Source organism: Drosophila elegans, unplaced genomic scaffold (genome assembly GCF_018152505.1).
Source record: "Drosophila elegans isolate 14027-0461.03 unplaced genomic scaffold, ASM1815250v1 contig_684, whole genome shotgun sequence".
NCBI lineage: Eukaryota > Metazoa > Arthropoda > Insecta > Diptera > Drosophilidae > Drosophila > Drosophila elegans.
In genome coordinates, this window is record NW_024546041.1 from 996,403 (window position 1) to 1,017,812 (window position 21,410).

At 36.5% G+C, this 21,410-nt stretch overlaps 1 protein-coding gene across 2 annotated transcripts in view; it reads right to left on the reverse strand.

Annotated features, from left to right (window-relative positions):
• Positions 1-14,159: 14,159 nt before the first annotated feature.
• The window catches only part of LOC108134646 (transcription-associated protein 1), a 325,375-nt gene continuing 318,124 nt past the window's right edge, over positions 14,160-21,410 (reverse strand). For both annotated transcript variants that reach the window (XM_041710011.1, XM_041710010.1), the window contains exon 16: positions 14,160-15,101. In XM_041710011.1, the coding sequence (XP_041565945.1) occupies positions 14,529-15,101 (573 nt within the window). In that variant the 3' untranslated portion in view covers positions 14,160-14,528. The remainder of the gene's footprint in view (positions 15,102-21,410) is intronic.

A 21,410-nucleotide genomic window follows, 5' to 3' on the forward strand; every position in this document is an offset into this window, starting at 1 on the left:
AGAAAGGCTTTTAAAAGATACTTTGCCGGAACACCGCTCGAAAATGAAAACAGGAATATCAGTAGGCGATATGAAACCGGTTGATCTGATAAGTTTATGTCCACATTATTGGATGAAAAATTTAAAAATGTTGCCTCTTAACAGGTGATCGACGACTTAAAATATGATGTGTCAGAGCTAAGCAAAACGTTAACGCAGCTTTTTCAAGGAAATTATATTCTAAAGCAGTGATGCTCACGTCTATGCACAAGGAGCACAATTGTTTTTGTAAAAGCACATGCTTATGAAGATGTAAGGGCCGGCACATAGGTAAGCTTGCTGGGCACATTTTGACATACACTTATAATTTATTGTTTCTTCCTTGCGGTCCATTTCATTACCGATAAGATCGAGACAAGGCAACAACAAATACATTGTTTTTTTTTTTTGGTGGCTTTTCCTCGGCTCTACATTGAATTCTTTACTTGTGCTCGTAAAGTTTTTTAAATGTGTTGGTAAATGTACTGCCATAAGGCAGTTTTAAGCATCCCTGCTCTAAAAGAGGAAATCGGTCGAAAGAGAGCTGAACGGCAGGAAGAGCTGAGTCGCCTTCAACAGGTAGAGAAGCGCTAAAAAGAATAAAAGGAAGGATGTCGTCATCCACGGAATAAACGCTAGCAGTGAAGGATCTTATAGCTACGAAACTACGAATTTCTGCCACACATATCTGACACACATATCGAAAACGTTAGGAAGCTAGAGAAAGATGGAAAGATGAACCTGGTAGTTGAGTTTTCGACGGCATCTGTAGGCCTTAACATTTTTAAAAGGCAAAGCTCTTGAAGGGGACCTCAATTTACCTAGAAAGAAACGGTTGTACGTAAGGAGCTAATGGTTTAAAGTCCGAGCAAAAAGATATTGGTGCGGGACTACAGGATGGTAAAAGATGAAAACTGATTTTATTGAGACAGGATGGGCGAGCTTACAAGTGGAAACAAAACGGCCGAGCAACTTCTTAAACATATTTTTGTAGAGAAATTCAACATAAAAATTGATTTCAAAGAAGTAGAGCAGAGGTAAAAAAAAATAAAAACGTGTTTAAAAGCATTTAAAAATATTAATATACTTAGTTATTGTTCATACGTTCGAGGTAGTCAAGAGAACTTTCTGCATATGCAATTCTCATTATTTCATAAATCCACCTCTCTGTTAAAGTTAACCGAATTTTATGTAAAGAGAGTCATGAAAGAGAACTCTCTGGGCAACGAGCAGAAGAATTTATCGCAGCTGGCGGTCGTGTTTTAATAATTTACAGATAATAGCTTAAAGTAATACCATTGTCAGCATTGAGCATTGTAAAGTGAAAATTTGAATTAGAACTCATTGTACATAGTATTAAACAATCCATGAAGTGCACCTTTTATCGTTTTATTTCTTATTGGTGGAAAAACCCTAGAGCATCTTTGCGCAGCTTTGACAACTCTAAATTGTCACAAAAGTTATAATAAAGCGGGATTGAGATCATTATTTACACTGGGTGATGGCAGAGCGGCGGAACGTCGAAGGACGAGCAAGTGAAGGAAGCATATGTATGTATGGCATAAGGAAGGGGCTCAATCAATGGTGTCAAATCGAAAAAAATGCAAAACTGAACGGTCATTAAAATCGCCACTTATGGCGAAATGATTATGAGGACCGGTACAGCATGCTGCTGGAAAGTAAAGAGAAAAAACGTTATGGTAGTTGTGAGCTAAACGGAAGAATTGCGATCAACAGATAATCACCGAGGGACCTAAAACGGCAGGAAGATTCACAATAAAGTCATGATCTGATAAAGGCGGGCAAACAAGTTAATCAGTAAAATAGGTCACAGATATATCTTTTTACACGCAAAGCGAGAATGTTTGAGCTGTAAGATAAGTAGTGCTATGGAAACGGGACAGGTCTGGAAAGAAATATGTAGATGATGTTGATGCTTCAATTTTGTTCACGTAAATTTATGTGAAGTTTTAGAGGCTATTTTACAAATTAAATCTAAAGCTACAGGACTTGACAAAATAAATCCAAACTTTTGCCAAAATACTACGACCAAAAATCTTTAAACACCTGACCCACTTGCTTAATTCTGCAATAACAATGTCTACCTTCCCGGAGTCGAGAAAAATTTCAAAAAATTATGCCGATACCAAAGTGCAATAACGAATTTATACCAGTTTCAATACTGTCATGTTTGTCCAAAATTTTTGAAAAACTATTGGCGGGACATTTAATAGATTTTAAATGACAAATAATTTGATATATAATTTTCAATCAGGTTTTCATAAGCAAAAAAGCTGTACTACAGACATTATCAAGATCGCAGAGGATATACGTAAGGAAATGGATAACAGTATAATAACTTTTTTAACACTACTAGATTTTTGCAAAGCATTTGATTCAGTTAGCCACAGAGTACTTTTAATTAAACTGAGAATATTTAAATTTTCAAACACAGCCTTAACACTAAGGCTGTAGTCATTAAGGAAAAGACTTCAAAATTCTTGATTTATACCGGTTCATCGTCTTTCATCTTTAGTTTTTTTTTGTAAAATTTTTAAGTTAATTGAATCATATGGTCTATAGCAATTTTTCGGACATCTTAGGATCTTGCTGGTTAATTTTTTAAATTGTTTTAAAGTGTTTGGTGTATTGGAATATTATCTTGGTGATAGAGGTCATCAGGTCTCAGTATAACCCAATCGTTTTCTGCTTTTAAATCTATTTGACAATTGTATTTTTAAATATTCCATCACATGGAGTAGGTAAATTTGAATCTTCTATATACAAAATTTGCAAGATGAAATAGTTGGTTGAGTGAAGCTGTTGATAGTAGTCTTTTGAGAAGGGTCTTTTTTAATGAATCTGAATTTTCTTTTACTAAAGATTTGTCTGCACCTTTATCAACTATTAGTGAATATAGTTTATTTGTTTGTTCATTTTTAAGTAAAACAAAAAGATTAAAGTTGGGGTTTATAGAGTGAACCGTTTGTTTTACCGTTTTTTGTATTGTTACGTGAGCATATTCGTGCCCTAGTCTTGAAAGAACTTAGGCCGACATAAAAGTGCCCGATGGTCAGGTATCTGGCAGCCCCAAGATAACAAGAATAATATTAAACAAGCCTGCTAAAAGTTAATGCGTGTAAAACTTAGTCGGTCATCCGTCCGCGTTGCCCAGCAAGCTTTGCTGTCGCTTGATCGTAATACGATCGGCGGAGTGATCGAATACACGTCTGCACTGGGCAACTGTTAATTGATACAATTTGTCAGTTTAATCTTAAGCCCGTATTGTGGGTCAAATAGACCCAGCAAACTTTTTGCATATAAGTTAGGGTCTCCAACCGGAACTAAAACCGAAATAAACAGCAATTAAAATAACCGTAACCAAAACCAAAACATTTGTATCGGTTTTTCGAAATGTTATTTTTATACCCTTTCAGAGGGTATTATAATTTCAGTCAGAAGTTTGCAACGCAGTGAAGGAGACATTTCCGAACCTATAAAGTATATATATTCTTGATCAGCATCACTAGCAGAGTCGATCTAGCCATGTCCGTCTGTCTGTCCGTCTGTCCTTCTGTCCGTCTGTCAGTCTGTCCGTCTGTCCGTCCGTTTCTACGCAAACTAGTCTCTCAGTTTTGAAGCTATCTGCATGAAACTTTCCCAAAAGTTGTCTTTCTATTGCAGGTAGTATATAAGTCGGAACGAGCCGGATCGGATGACTATAGCATATAGCTCCCATAGGAACAATCGAAAAAATAAATAAAAAAAAAATTATAACTTTGTTATTTTTTAATTTTTTTTTAGTTCTTCGACATATAGTAATGGTTCAATAATTTAGAATTACGGTTTAAATTTCATCAAAATCGGACGATTTTTTTATAGCTCCTATAGGAACAATCGAAAAAATTAATAAAAAATATTATAACTTTGTTGTTTTTTGACTTTTTTTTTAGTTTTTCGACATATAGTAATGGTTAAATAATTCAGAATTACGGTTTAAATTTCATCAAAATCGGACGACTATATCATATAGCTCCCATAGAAATAATAAAAATATATAAAATAACTATCTAATAATTGAGCTGCAAATCATCATAGCTTCAATGTTTTTAAACATATACGCAAGTAAATCATAATTTTAATGTCTTCAAAAATATTTAGTTCTTGCAATAGCAGCAAGGTTATATAAACTTCGGCTTTATTTCAACATTTACTCTAGAATTTGATGTGTGAGCCTTTCCATCTATTCCATTTATTTTTAGCCTTGAGCTGGTGGTCTTTAATGATAATTGTTGAATCGCTCTTTCAGAGATAGCATTAATCTGTGACACAGACTCAAGAAGAGCTCTGAATTCCGCCATTATTTCCTATTCCTATTATTCGTGCAGTGGCAAGTGCCCGGAGTCAGAACAGAGCACTCCCGGAGCGAGTGATCGCCACGGGCAGGGACAAAACGCTGACCCGGCACCTTGGCGACAGCGCTGCAGCCAGGCAAAGGCCTCAAACTCCAGTTGGATAGGTTCTTTAGTTTAGTCAAAAATTGTACTCCAGAGAATTAACTCTGTATAAAATACTTATGCCCTTACGGGCGTATGGAAATAAACAAAAATATAAAATAAATACCTAACGGTTTTATAATTTATATAAGTCGGAAAGAGCCGGATCGGACGACTATAGCATATACCTCCCATAGGAACAATGGTAAAAATAAATAAAAAAAAATTATAACTTTGCTGTTTTTCATTTTTTTTTAGTTCTTCGACATAAAGACCACCAATGCGTCTGAACGAAGCAGTAAAAACAAAATCTAGAAATTGCAGTATTCAATATTCAAGTAGCCTTTGACACTTCTTCAAAAGTGGAAGATGAAACACTATCCCTCGATGTAATATCAAAGGACGAATCACAAAAACAAACATTTTATGCTATTTTGGGAAGCGATAGTTTAAAAAATTTAGGAGCAATAATTAACATTAATACCAAACCTATGCACTTAAAAAATGGAAAAACAATCAATACTAAAGAAAAAAATTCAAAGCAGTAAATTTAATTATTCCTCCCACAGATTATCTTACTGGCACACCAAAATCTGATCTTAAACAACTCATTCACAAATATCCAAATCTATTTGCCAAACCAAATGAAAAATTGACCTACCCAACAAACGTGAAAGCTGAGATACGCACAAATACCGACACACCAGTCTACTCGAAATTTTATCAATATCCAATGGCACTCAAACACGATATTGACCGACAAATAAAAGAACTTTTAGAAACCAACATAATCCAGTGTGGATTGTACCAAAAAAATTATATGCCTCCAGTATATTTCTAATTATTCTTTTAAAAGAAAGCGATATAGAAAAAACAGCGAATAACGGAAAATTTGAGTTCACAAGACTTATTTTTCAGCGTGCCCTAGACGACATTCTTAGGAAACACATAAAGAAAATCTGTTATATTTATATCGATGACATAATTGTCTTCAGTCCAGACGCACAATCTCATTAAAAAAAATGTAGATACAATATTTGAAACCTTAAATAATCCTAGCATAACATGCCAATTGGATAACTGCGAATTTTTCAAAAGTAAAGTTGAATTTTTAGGATTTGTAATTTCAGATAAGGGAATAGAAATCAATCCAACAAAGGCAGAGGCCATCGCTAACTACACCATTCCCAAAAACGTTAAAAAATTAAGATCTTTCCTTGGACTATCAGGGTATTACAGACGATTTATTATGGGCTACGCTGCACTAGCAAAACCACTCACCACATTACTTAGGGGCGAGGATGGGAGAATTCCGAAGAAAGCTTCATCGAAGAAATCTATTCACTTCGATTAGAAGCCAATCAGGCCTTTAATAAATTAAAAAGCACCCTAATTTCAGAAGGCATAATATTACAATATCCAAATTTTAAGGAGGAATTTGTGTTGACAACAGATGCCTCCGATCACGCAATCGGAGCAGTACTTTCACAAAAGGACAGACCTATAGCCTTCATATCTCAAACCGAAGAAAACTACGAAACGGCAAAGAAAGAAATGTTAGCCATTTCATGGGCAGTAAAAAGACTTAGAGGATATCTCTACGGTGGAAGCAAGGTTAAAATCTATACTGACCACGAACCACTTACACATGATTGTAATTGGAAGGGATGGATGGCGATCAAGAGATGGAAATCATATCTTGACGAATAAAATAAAGAACACTTTATAAGCCCGGAAAGGAAAACATAGTGGCCGATGTTTTGTCTGGGATCCCTAAAAGCAACTAAATTAACTCATTAACAGCAACACAACACAGCGCACAGAGCTCTGGTCAAAACCTCATTCCCAGCGTCGAGGTACCAATAAATGCCTTTAAGAATCAGATATTTATTTACAAAGAAAACTCCCCCGACTGCAAATTTACTATTCCGTTCCCCACCTTTCATAGACACCTTTCTTCACATCATAAGAGATAATGGAAGAAATACAACGAATTTATCCGGAACTTTTCGGATCCATTAAAATCAGGTTCACACAAAATAAAGTAGAAGATTTGACAGAAGAAAATAAGCAGGAAGTATTAATATTAGAAACACAAAACAGAGCACATAGAAATGCAGAACAAAACAAAAACCAACTTGCAGAAAATTATTATTTACCCAAAATTAAACATAAATTAATGACATTAGTTAAACAATGCATGATATGTAAAGAAGGAAAATATGATAGGCATCCGCCCAATCCAGAAATTAAAGAAACCCCAATTCCTGAATACCCTGGACACATAATCCATATTGACATCTTCTCAACCGAAAAGAAATTAGTATTGACTGCAATTGACAAATTTTCGAAACTAGCACAGGCAAAAATTATAAAATCTAAATCCACCAAAGACATTAAAAAACTACTACTACTATGGAGTACTCAAATTTGTAGTAATGGATAATGAAAAGGCTTTCAATTCAGCAAATTCTTCTCCTGTTCAAAAGCGTCAATTGTAGTCTTTGTTTCGAGTGCGTAAAGTTCATATGAAGTAATATTAGAGGAGTGTCCAAAATACCCAATTTCCTCCCAGATTGTGTCTTCTCCATCCATTAACGCTATGTAGTCCAAATCCAAATAGTCATTTATTTGTAAGGCAGTGGTCATCGAAAAGGTCATAGTCAGAATAAAAGTCGAAAGCGTTAACTAAAAACAAGAAAGAAGGAAAGAACAAAAATCTAAATTTAAAAATAAGTCTAGAAGAACCGTTATTTTAAATTGTCCTTTTGAAGGACAAGGTCTGCTTCAATAACTTCCTCCGAGCATAGGGGAGATGTTTTATTCCCCTGGCCTTGTCGCCGAACTGATAACTTTTGTAAGTCCTGTTTTTGTTTATTTGGTCTAAACTTTTTTCCTGGGCCTGTTGAATTTTTGTATTAATCTCGGTTTCGAACTCTGAAGATCTAGAGTATATTATTTCTATAGACGTCTTATTAGTCACTGAGTGGATAGTTTTATTGTATTAAGTTGTGGCTAGTAAGATAACCTCCTTAGTGTCGTTCATTTATTTTTCGATTTTTAGGCAACGAGCTATTTCGGCAAGGGTGTTGTGGAATCCTTCGACCTGTCCGTTCGAGGTGCTGTGTAAGGGGGTGTATTTGCAATGTTAATGTTGAAATTATTTAATAATATTGACTTAATAGTCTCGGAGTTTAATGATCTTTCATTGTCACAGTAAATTGTTAGTGTGCTTGGAAAACAATTCACAATACTTAAAATTGGGTATTTTACATCCACGTTTGTTGAAAATATGTATGTCTATGGATAATTTCTCCTGGATAACATGTTATTGGCGTTTGGCCGACTGTTGCCTTGTAGAATTTCGGCTGTACTTTGCCATAGTGATTAATATGTTGGTTCTCGTAGATGGGAAGTCGGCTTCTTTAATGATTATCTGATTACGGAAACAATTTACTGGTTTATCTATTAACTCTATAGTGTACGTGAGTGAATCTTCGTTATGAATGGTAGCGATATCAGATTCGCAGTTGTCCTGTAAGGATTCGCGTTCTGTTGTGAGAGGGCATCGGCTCCAACATTTTGTTTTCTGGTTTATAGAAAATGTTTACGTTATGGTCGTCAATAAAAGATTTCCAGCGTTTTATAAGTATAAATGTTTAATTTTCTTACCCCTCATAAATAATTTCTCAGATTTTTAAGCGAACATACAATGGCTAGAAGTTCGCGCTCATTAGTGGCGAAATGCATTTCGTTGTCCCGAAGTGTTCTGGAGATCCAGTTTATTGGTCGATTTTCCTGTGGCAACACAGCCCCTAAGCCATGCGCGGAAGCGTCCGTTGTTAGTTCAAAAGGTTTGCTAAAATCGGGGTATGCTAGAACTACGTCTTCTGACGCTACAATTCGTTTAAGATTTTTTAAAGATTCTAGTTGTTTGGATTATTTTGATTTTTCTTGATTGATTTGGGCTGACTTTACCATTTTCGCTTTTTAAGATCTCCGTTAGGGGTCTTGCGCTTGTGGCATATCCTTTTATAAAACATCTATAATAGCTGCAGAGAGCCAAAAATGATCTTAGGCTATAAAGTGAAGTAGATGCTTGGAAAGCGTCGATTGCCTTTACTTTACCTGGGGTCGTTGTAAGTTCTGCCCATGACACATTGAATCCCAAGTATTCTACGCCCCTTTTGAAGAACTTATACTTTTCCTGAGATACCCTCATGCCAGCTTCATATGATCTTCTTTAGTTTTACAAAAGATGATGACATCATCGACGTACACGTAGCATGTCTTTGATATTTGTTCCCGTAGGTCATCGTCGATTACCCTTTGCATTCTTGAGTCCAAAAGGTAATCTACAGAACTCATATTTTTCGTTATTAAAAGAAAAGGCGGTTTTCTCCCTATCTATCTCTGCCAACTCGATTTGGTGAAAACCTGATTTAAGGTGCAATGTTGTAAAATACTAGGCCATATATTTGCCAGTATAGTAGAAATACTAGGGATAGGGTATTTATCGTCAATCGTTTTTTGATTTAGTTTCCTAAAATCGATAACGAGGTGTTTTTACTTTTTGAATCTTTCATCGTGGCCTTTTTTATCAACAAGCCACACGGGATTGTTGTAAGGTAATCGTGATTCTCTGATGATACATACATATATATGTACACACATGCATAAAAAACGGATTTTTATTTTAGAATATTATAAATAAATCTAAAATTTAAATACAGAACATTTTTATACCCTTGCAGAGGGTATTATAAAATCAGTTAGAAGTTTGCAACGCAGTGAAGGAGACATTTTCGACCCTATAAAATATATATATTCTTGATCAGCATCACTAGGCGAATCGATCTAGACATGTCCGTCTGTCCGTCCGAATTTTTCTTTTAAAATGTAACTTTTTTATTTTGTAATTTGTTTTAAAAATCTTTTTGACCTATTAATAATTTGACAGTTCAGAATTACGCTTTTCATTTTATTAAAATCGCAAAACGATATCTTATAGCTTCCATAGGAACTAGCTTCATCACAGCTTCAATGTTTTTAGACATACAAGCAAGTAAATCATAATATGAACTTCGGCTTGCCGAAGTTTGCTTCCTTTCTTGTTTTTTGTTAGGTTACCAGAGTATTGGGTTGTATAAACATTTTGGTTCACAACTGTTTTCAGCCTTCAGTCAGCTCTTTTACTTTTATTTCGCTGTCTCTTTGCGCCGAATGCAATTCCAAAGTAATCACTTTTTATCTGCCATTCGAAGGCATCCGTTGCTCATCGGGTTGTCTCCGAGTTTTCCACATGCTTGTTTTGATTTGCAACCAGATGGTATCAAGCTGCTAACAGCTGCAAACAATAATCTTATTTGATAATTGGGTTGGCAATGATTCTCACTCTAATATTGATGGAATTAGTAGTAGAGTTAATGAGCTGGAGAAGCTTAACGTGCTTAGAGTGCTTATGTTGATCCCCTCTGCTGAACAAGTCCAAAGTTCCAGTAGCTCCAATTCTGTTTATTTATTTATCTCGCCAACAGAACAATGTTTTTCTGGTTACTTACCTAGACTTAACTAATGACTAAAAATATAAGCTCGGTTCCTGGCGTATGTTAGGTGGAAGGCTAATATATAAAATTAAGGCTCTACACACAGGCTCATTTCCACCATAATTTAACTTACAAGCAGGAATGTAAAACTGCTCCATTGCTTTTAGAGACCTGCCAAAGACAGATAAATGAATGCTATTAAGAAACACTGGAGCATATTCCAGTTTTGTAGTATATGGGTCAAAAACCTGCACAGCAATGCGCTTCACAAAGCTTTTGGAATTATGTAGTTAATGTGTTCGACAAAGAGAAAATTTGGAATCAATCATAATTCCTAAGTCTAGGAACTCATTTTTTGAGTCTACCAACTCTGTTATTTTGGAGCAGCTGACTATCTAAAGTAAGCTGACTATCTAAAACGTAAGAAGAGAGTCGAAGAAAGCAGACGTCAACAAAACGGTCCGTCAAGCCTTTCATCTAAGCCGTGTAAACAGAAAAACCTATAAGTTAATTCGAGTGATACTGTGTTTGGGAAATCAATCGCCACGCGAATAACTTGCAACACTTGCAATTGACCTGTTTAAAAAATTTAAAATAACCTGAAAACGATAGGATTTTTGTTTGTGCAACTGTTTGGTGAGAGCAAATATTTAGTTGCATCTTCGTATTTAATCAGAGTTTAGTGTTGCCGGATTACAACCAATCGTAATCAATCAGTTGTACCCCTTTTTCTGCAAGCAGTTTAACACAGTTAAAGCAATGCTACTGTTAACCGCCTAACTATTTTACATGTAAAAAAAGTTGAAATGGAAACCGGAACTTTAAACATTTCTGAATTGAAAAGAAAGGTCCGAGAATCAGATGCTCCCACCCCTTCATCATCAACTCTCATGGTCCTCATTAATCAGCGCTTCGATGAGCAGACTTTTCAGATGAAGGACTCCGAGGGACGAATCAAATCGTTTCTCCAAGAAGACTTAGCCACAGGTAATGATTTAATAGCTGAACTAAAACAGCGAGTTCTGGACCTTGAATCTGAGTTGATAGCTGTAAAAGGGCTGACCCCCAAGTTCGAAAACTGATCCAGCGAGGTTGCAAACAGTCTTTAGATCCAAGCCAATAACGATGTTGCGGGTGATATAGGAATTCATGGTATTCCATTCACACCTGGACGCCTCATCAATAAATATTATTTCATGTGATTTAAATCGCTAAGAACGCAGGTGTATTGATTATTTTCTATATTCTGACAGATATGAGATATATTGTCCACATGAGCCTTGTATATTTGAAGCTGCTGCTTGGGGGTATATATATACCACCAGAAAAATCGTCTCCTAATTCCCAGAGAGTGCCCAGCAAATTGAATCAAGAAGATGGTCGTCATTTACGAGACGAATAGAAGCGCAACGAGCGTTGCCACTTCTAGGGCATTGAGTTTTAACAAAGTTTTTAATTCTAAATGTGACAAATACACGTCAAACTAGTCCCTTTGATCTGGATGCTGACCTACCAGCAGCGGCCTCAAGTACGGTTCTTCGATCCAAAGGTGTTGTGTAAATATGTGTTAGAGAAACTATACATTGATCCTGATGCCACATACTAGTCAAAAGAAATGTAAATATTTCGATGCTTCAATTTATAATCTTTAAGTTGGGAGTACCTGAATTGCACTTCCCGACTGTGTTTAGGGGAGGCTTTTGACCAAATAAAGAAAAAGTAAGCCAGTTCGTTCACCGGAATAGGCCACCGACAGAAAACATAGTCGTCGACAATGAGCCCCTGCGGACTTCTACCCCAGTGCTTCTTCAAAAAACACCGATAAACGGCGCCTTCGGCGTAAACGAATTTGAGGGACAATTTCTGGTACGTCTTCTACGTATTCCCAATCCACCCATTGCACAACAACAACAACAACATCTAATGCTTCTGCCGACTGTTTTGTGTGAGATTCGCCAAACACATAGATGCGCTTTTAACATTGCTGCTCTCCGAAACAATAAGAACAACTTTGGCTAGAATTTTTGTGTTCGCCACCCGCTTAATGCGAGCATTGTTCGGATACCAGGCACTAGTTGCCAAGCGGTATTGACAATTCCCTACGAATTCAACGTAAAACACAAGAGTTTCACTCCACACTTTATACCTTTTATGCCAATAATGCTCTTCTCGAATTCGCATCTTCATTCGGAACGGATTCGGATTGGATAAGATTGTCATGGATTGCAATATTGACCACCTTTCGCTTTACGAAGCTATTCTTTTCAATTGGAAAGTTATTTGTCTTGTTATTGACTCGGGATATATTTTCATAATATTTCTGGTATGCGAACCGAGGCTGCTTCTGTATATTTGGCGACGTCGCAGTCCAATATTGTTTTAAGCTTGGCTCAACTTAAATTTCGAACTTAACCATTTCAAACTCCACAGAAAATATTTGGATTCTTTGCTCTAGAGGTGGTATCGTCATTATTGCTGTGCGGCGAGCCTGTGCTCCATACCTCATCAATCGAACAGCTGCCAATCTTTATTGGCCCTGTCGTCACACTTGTCGTGGTTGCATCATTCATCTGTCACCTCTGTGGTACCTAAAAAGATGTGTTCGGGTGCCACAATTAAAACACATTTATTTTATGGCTAGACCCTTTCATCACTGTATATTACAGTCCAAATCCAAGTTGATGATGCTGAAGGTCAAACGGTTTAAATTTTCTGAAGGTCAAACGGTTTAAATTTTCTTATGCCAGAAATGTATCATAACACAGGAACACGAAATAGAACTTTTTGAAATTTCCACGAACCAATTGTAAAGGTTCCGCGTTGTTTGACGACATTGGAGTTGCCTAATTTTGTTTTGCTGACACACTCTGGTAATAATCCATCAAATTAAAAAAAAGTGCCCGACTTGAACCTGTTGAGCGGGATGACCATCACCAGCGTAAGTAATAAAGACACACGAAATGATCTGATCAGCTTGATAATTTACTTCGTCCACGTTACAATCAGCTTGCATTGCTTTGGGTAAAATATAAACATTTGTAACACTCCTCCTTATTGGAAGCAACCATATCAGCTCGCTAACTGCCGATTAAACGCCCTTTCATGCACTTCAGCGCATTTTTCATCACACCCAAACAAATACTCTGCGTCCAAAGAAGCAGATGCAGGTCTGCAGCACATAAATCTACAGATCATGTCGACGCAACAAATCCTGAACAGATTGCGTCTCGACAAGAGTGACCTCTTCCAGTTCAGTCGTATTGTGCCTTTGTCAAAACAATGGATGTTGGTTTGTTTTTTCACGCTTTAATGAGATCATTAACGTAAAAATGAATTTAAGCAGTATTATTGTCAAAACCAATGTTGTTCAGAACGCCATCCAGTTAAATCCGTATATATAATAGACTTTTTTAGCAATAACACCTAAAACTAGTCTCTCAGTTTTAAAGCTATATGTATGAAACTTTCCCAAAAGTTGTTTATTGTAGGTAGTACATAAGTCGGAACGAGTCGGATCGGACGACTATAGCATATAGCTCCCATAGGAACTATCGGAAAAATAAATACAAAAAAATTATAACTTTGCTGTTTTTATACCCTTGCAGAGGGTATTATAATTTCAGTCAGAAGTTTGCAAGGCAAGAAAGGGGACATTCAAGAATATTTAATTTTTGCAATAGCTGCAAGGGTATATGAACTTCGGCTTGCCGAAGTTTGCTTCCTTTCTTGTTTTCATTGACCATAATGCTTACTAAAAAATTTAAAAAATAAGACTAAATATCTCTTTGATATTATTAATTCCAAGAAATGCACTTTAAAATATACTGTAGTAAATGATTTTTTAACAAATTAAGGAAATAACTATGAATTAATTGGCACATTATATTGGAATGTTTTTATTATCTTTTTTAAAATACAAATTTAAAAATATTTTAAAATTTTAATTTGATAGTCTGGAATTTTTAAATTTGCCCCATTTCTGATAAATATTTCAAACCCAATTGAAATAAAATTTGTAAATGCCCAAGGCAAAAAAGTCACCGCCTGCAACACCACACTAATTATGTTGAGATTCTAGACTTATAATAAAAATCGAAAATTTGTTCATGCTAAATATTTCAATATTATATTTATGTAGCTTTTAGAGTTTGCAAGAAATTTACAATACAACATGATATACAAGATTGAATTGAATCTTAAATAACTTAATTAATAAAAGCGCTTAACAGCGACCTATAATTGTGATACCTTATAAGCATTAGAAACTATAATGTTCAATTGATAATATGGGCTGATAAAAATGTATAATGTATCGTAATCATAGTCATTTTTGTTCTATTATTTTTTCGCAATTACTCAGTTTTTAGAAGAGTTTTTTGTTACTTCATTAGGTAAAACAAAAAAATTTTATAAACTTCTTTTCCAGGAAAAAACTTATTAATGCAAGAAGGCAATGATGAGTAGTAAGTTATAGCCAGGGATGCCAGGCAGGGTCCATGCGACAAAGATTATCGATATTTGTTGCCGATTGTATAAGCAATGATATCTTTTTATTCTCAATGCTATCGAAATATGAAATTGTATTAAAACGAGTCAAAATAATATCCACTGCTGAATTCACAACGTTAACTGTGTGCTCCATAAAATTTCCGTCGGAATAACGGTCTTCTGATCCCTCGGTGAATTTACATTCACGGAATCCTTTCTTTTGCAATGCAATTATTTCATCTCTTAAAATAGTTTGCAAAATAGAGCAAAGCTTATAATTTGGTTGAATAAAGCATCGAGCTGTAGCCACAATTGCCGCCGATAAAGTTCCAGTTATTCCAATATGTGTTATAAATTCACCCACGTTCGGAGTTAGGCGGAATGGAACTGGTCTATGTTGATTTAGATCGCATTTATCATCATTTACATCAAACTTAAAATAAGATATGTTCATAAGTCCAGAGTCTTGATGAAGGTACATCATATCAGCATTAAGACGAGTAAGGTTAAAAGCGTGTTCACATAGAAAAGCCAAAGCCAGTTGCAGGGTAAACTGAAATAAAGATAGCAAGTAATGATTTATTTGTTTACAAAACAAAAGTATTGCATGGATTATGTTTAAAAATATTTTAAAATGTCGTTAACGTTTATATTATAGGACCTAATTATTATATTTTAACAATAACACTAATACATATTAGTTAAACCAAAAATGCATTTTGTGTTTGCAATTACGTGTAAATTAAATTTAAAACACCAACAGGAATTGAAAATAAAAATTTTAAAATTATACCTTTAAAATTCAAAAAGGCGATACAGCTGATTTATGCACTTGTCAAAGCATTTGCTGATTGGAGTGACATATGTAAACCCAATGAAAATACAACAATCCACGGAGGCAAATATATATACATATAGGTTACTTTTTCTCTAACGGTAACCTTTGTGATGCCCAAATAAAATAATACCACACAAATTTCCAATTAATTGTGCACTAAGTTTATTCTATATGGCACCAAGTCCTTATTTACACAGTTTAATGTTTATATTTAAGATTAGTTGGATCGGCAGGCAGCCCCATTTGTCTATGCCTTTAAAAGAACAGGCAGGCGATCTGCGATCGTGCCTTTAGCGAGCGAGTAGAAAATCGAACTAAACTAAATAGATTCTTGCCGTGGACAATTGCCATTTAAGAGGAGGCAAGTTCTCGTTTTGAACCAGGACGACATCGTTGACTTGTAGCTCAGGTTTGGAGATGCGCCACTTTGATCGTTGCTGCAGCAGGACCTAATACTCTTCATGCAACCGTGATCAGAAGATTTGTTGAAAATAAGCAATTCTCTGCCACCGGTCCAAACGGTTTAAGTTCAGCTTTGTGACATCAGGCTCAGAGTACAACACCAGCGAAACTGTCCCAAGAATGTGTGCAGGAGTTAGCACCTCAAGATCGCCCGGATTCTCGGAAAGAGGCAGTAGAGGTGTGAGTTGGTAATTGCCGCAATGTGGCAAACGAGTGTACGTAATTCATCGAACGATATTAATGATGGAGTTAGCACTTCAAGATCTGCCGGATTCTTTGAAAGGGGGAGTAAAGGTCGTGAGTTGATTATTGCCGCAATATGGCAAACAAGTGTACGCAATTCATCGAACGATAATAAAGATGGGCCAATAGAACGATGAAAATGAAAATGGTGGTTGAAAACGCAATGGTGGGGCAGAAAATATTTGCAAAAACCCAAGGAGTCTCTGGGCACGACGGACATGGAATTCAATTTCAAAAGTTCATGAATGAATGTCGAATTTTAGACCTTGACCTCTGGCTTGCGCTCTAACTTGTTCTCCCAGTTGAGAAACCGACGATAAGCTTGATTGTACGATTCACCTTATTCTAGAGTGTTCTTTGCAGGCAATCGTACGGAATCTTCACCAGAGTCTAAACGACGAAAGTTGGTCTTGAAATGAACCTCACACTCCAGTTTTTCTTAGGCGGCTGTTACCACGCCTTCACCACAGCTCTCAACTTCCCAAAAGTGACGGACTAGTTCATCCATATGAGCTTCAGCAGCAACCAACTCACGCTGCACAGCTTGACCGTGAAATGCAGTTGCCTTGAGAGTAGAAGATCCGCCTCCTGTAACGATAACTGTAATCTGCCCTACAAATAATAGCTCAAAAAACATGCTTGCGCCAATAAGAAGGTCTAATTCGCTGAGATCTAAAGAATTCAGGATCGGTTAACTAAATATGCGAGGGAATTTTCTAACAATTGGGCTATCAGTAATCGTTGGAGCAACCAGATCAGATAGCAATCAGAGGTACGCGACTTTAACTTAATGCAAACGGAGACTCCTTCAGAGTCCAATCGAGCATCTCCAAAACCAGCAACTGATACGGTAGACTTCGTTTTATGCAATAGCAACTGGTGAGCGAGTCGGAAAGTCACAATGTGTACTTGAGATCCCGAGTCTAGCAGCGCCCGGCATGGGCGACTTTGAACGCTTATGACTGCAGTTGCAAGAAAGACAATGTAAGAATCCATGTTCTGAATCAGCAAAGATGTAGAAAGACTTGAAGTAATTGCAATTGGCGTACTTTGTTCTGCAGCGGAAGCTCGCAGAACATGGGTCGAAAACTGAGTACCAAGATGCAAAAGGGTGTGATGCTTGGACCTGCAAGTTCGACAGCTGCTTGACTTACAATTGCGCATTTGATGCCCCTTTTTTCGGCAATTAAGACTGAGCGCTAATTCCTTTAGCTTTCGAATACGCTCTTGTACTGACAGAATGGCGAATTGACAACAGCTATAAATTAAATGGCCACTGTCGTCACACACAACACATCCATTTCCCAAAGTATTAGTGGCAATTAAAATGCTTTTGTTGCGGCTTTTAACTGATTGTGAATTATTTGAGTACGATAATGCAATTTTTGACAACGCTTAGACAAAAATGTAAAAAATTGATCAATCCACTTGGGGCAAACGACTACTTTTTGTGACATTAATTAGTTACTTAAAAACGAAGCAATTTTCACGGGTTTTGTTTTTAAATTTAGTCTACGATACGAAAAACAAGGTTTTATAAAAAAAAATGGGCGAGGTTACGCCCCTTTTTTAGTTTTTTTTTTTCTAAATAATAAACAAAAAAATTTTTTTATTATTCAGAAGATGTTAAAAAAAATACACGGTTGGAAAAAAAATGGGCATGGTCCTACCTTTTTGTTAGGATATAAAAGGTTTTTTTTCTTTTGGGAGAAGTTATTTTCAGAGCAAACGCAGTAATTGTATTGAAAAAAGGTTAAAAAACTCTGAAATAAAGAAATCTATAATTTCGTTTTATTAAAGCTGCACTTGCAGCTTTAATTAGTTATCTAGCATTGCCCGCCTGCAGGCGCTTCGTTTTCTTAGCCAAGAAGAATGCCTTTGGCTGAAAAGATTTGAGTTTCTTTTGCACTTTGCCCCCTTCTTTGTTACATTGTAGCAAAGGCTTTGACTTTTTTTAAACAAAATTGCCTCATCTTGCTTGGAACAAGGACAACGTACTAACGCTTTCCAAAATTCGAAGATGGCAATCTCTTTTGCACTCTTTGTCGCCTCTGCTTTCCATATGTTAAAAAACTAGTAGTTTGCAAATTTGAGGTTAGAACCTAAAAAACTTAATTTCAGAAAAAGTGCGCAAAAGTGCACTTTTATACTAACAGAATAGAAAAGTAATTGAGTAATCTACAACATGTAAGAAGTTTTAGAGTTTGAAAGTGCTTGAATCACTTTGTAGCTCTATTTAAAAATAACAAATCACTACAAGTTTTTATATTTTTGGGGGTTATAACTTACAGAAAATAACAGGGACGTCACAATCGATAACTACAATTCACGTTTACAAACACATATTACAAACCACTATTGTTGGACTGCATGCCAAAAAATTGCACTTGAATTGGTTTTATTGCTTCTTTTTTAGTGTTAAATTTGGAAGAAAAATTTACGCCTTAACAGCGCTCGCTTCAAGTTGCACAAACAGCTGACTTTGACAGCAGATAGCTTAACAGCAACGCGCTCTGTTAAAATTTTGTGTTTGCAACATTTAAGATTAGGATTATTTCTATCCATCGCGAATAAAAAAAAATATATTTAACCACTTTTAAAAAATGGGTTTTGGTCAAAAAATGTGGTCGTTGGCCCCATAGTGCAATCGAAGGAATTTCAACAATAGCTACAGATTCTTTCCAATTGGCCCGAGTTTTACTATCTAATTTTTGGAGTAAAACATGAACAAGAACGCAGTTTCTTTCCTCAACTGAACCCATTGATTGAAGAGCACGTAGATTAGCATTTATTTTATCAGATATATCTCTCAGCTTTGTTGCGGACCGCATGTCGACTTTATGGAGACCCAATATTGCCATTTTATGAGATTAGACGCTTATTATTGAAACGGATATTCTACAAATCCAAGGCTACAGCATAGTTGCCATCACAAATTTCTAATGAGCGCACTGTATCCAAAGCGGAAACCTTCAGGCAAGACTTTAAATGCTGCAGGTTGTTAATGTTAGTGAGCTTAACGTCATTGTTGATGATAGCCATGAACATTGATTGAAAGTCGGTAAATTCAGCAAAGCCACCAGAAAACTCAGGCAATCTCAATTCAGGCAAATGAGATCTTTTAGCCGGCACAGAATGGAAATCCAGAGATGGCTCTGGTCTAACCGTGGTTCTTCGAATTACTGGACGTTGGCGCTTACCAAATTCTCGACTTAGCTTGATTTGTATTGATATGATGAGCTCTTCAAAATCATCGCGATTTCATTAGAATCCAGCTTTTCAAGACTGTCATCGAGCTGTGTAAATGCAGCCTTATTCTTCTCTGAGAGCTTAACATGAAGATCTAATGCATTGGTTCAGCAGTTAAGGTTGTTTCGATTTCGGAAAGCTGCCTTTGTGATTTTCTTAATGTGGGAAATGTTGCGCTATTTACTTTGTATACACAATAATTATGATTATTTAAAGTATATTAAAAATAATGTTATTCAAAAATGTTGACACGTAGGGGCGAGGCAGCCAGTCCTCGGCGTCCCTTCGAAAAAATGTGTTTTGCGGTCAACATCGGAGGGCATAACTGGGTCATTCAAAACAGTTTGGAACCACTAAACAAATACACAAAAAAATTCCGATGTATGGGTGCCACATGAGCTATCAAAAAAAAAAATCATTTGGACCGAATTTAGATCTGTGAATCGCAACAAAACCGAACCGTTTTTGAACCGAATGGTGACTGGTGATGAAAAGTGGGTCACTTAAGACAACGTGAGGCGAAAACGGTCGTGGTTTGAATTTTATGTACAAATAATGGATTACTTTTTACTTGACCTTAAATGTCGTACAGAGATTTGACGACGCGTTTAATAACCAGTTTCTCATTTTGAATTCACCATTTCAGTGAATATTCTTAACTCTTTTAGCTAGTTGAACCTTTTGATCCTCCGTGTCAACCGACTCAGGCCATTCGTCAATGAAAGTGTTTTGGCAAATTGCTTTTTACTGTATCAGGATGACATTTGCAAAACCGCTCTGCATTACGTCGTAGTCTAAAGGTTGCTGGTGATGGCGGAAATTTGGCGCCAAAAATTATCACTTAAGTCTGAGCTGATTGGTCGAGGATGCGAACTCTAATCTGATTAAATATTGCTCGTATGCCATCTGATATCGCTTATAGCCCTATCAAGATCACCAACATACCCGGTTCTTTTAGAAGTGTGTCATTTAATGACATGCCATCGGTTTGCAGTGCCGCTTACAAAACTCACCATGACTTCTTTTTGTTAGTCTTTGTAATTGTTTGAAGAAAATCTACCAAATGCTCTTTATCCTTAAGAGTTGTATGTTAGTTGCATTGCGCCTTTATGCGTGTATTTAATTTCTGGATGACTATTAGAGGTCAATTTTTGGATAAGCTGCTTTTTAGGATCGTCTACGACAAGATCAATAGCTAATGTGCAGGATGCTCATTTGTCGATGGGAACGTAAACATTCACGCTTTGGTATTTATTTGCGTAGTTATCGGTACATAGGGAAACAGATCCTTTGTAGTCGATTTTTCATGAATGAAAATTGACTTGCTGTTCGCTGTGGGACTCTCTAGGTCGTTTTTTTCTGGTGTTGCAGCCTACGTACATCGAGGTTGCAAAGTTTCTTTATTTTGCAATTATGGACAATGTGGTTTTAAAAACAACAAAACCAAAGCCGTTTGGGTGTAATTAATTTCACTCTAGACTTGATAGACATGGATAAAAATTCCTTGCAAATTTCCGAGCTATGATCCCGCCGCATTCATTGCAATGTAGTTTTTTTGGAGCCCGTTCAACCTGCTCGTTTTCATTATTGTTGCCCATCATGCACTAATCGGCACTTTTATCTTTCTCTGTTGATTAACAGTCATTAGATGCGAGCATTAAGGCGCACATTGTGAGGACCTTCCCCTTTTATCATTATCTGTTGATCGACTGCCATAAGTAAGCCAACATTAAGGCGCACATTGCTAAGCCAAATAGCCAATTGTCATAGGCCGAGCTTGTTGAGTTTAGTATGGAAAAAATTCATAACAAACAAAATAAAAACGAACCAAAGGAGTCCTAACAGCACATAACCCAAAAGTGCTTTAAACGCGGCCATACCAGACAAGGCTAGCTCACCAAGCAGCCAGTTGAACAAAACAGTGCACCTCGGCCATCAGTTGACTTCCGCTAAAACAGGGTCTGCTAAACGCCATCCCCGTCTGGAGATCAGCCAAATGCAGGCCTCATGGTGAGAACAAGGTCGAGACAGTTCAAGAGGATGCTACCTCAACAGGCAGGACTTCTTGAG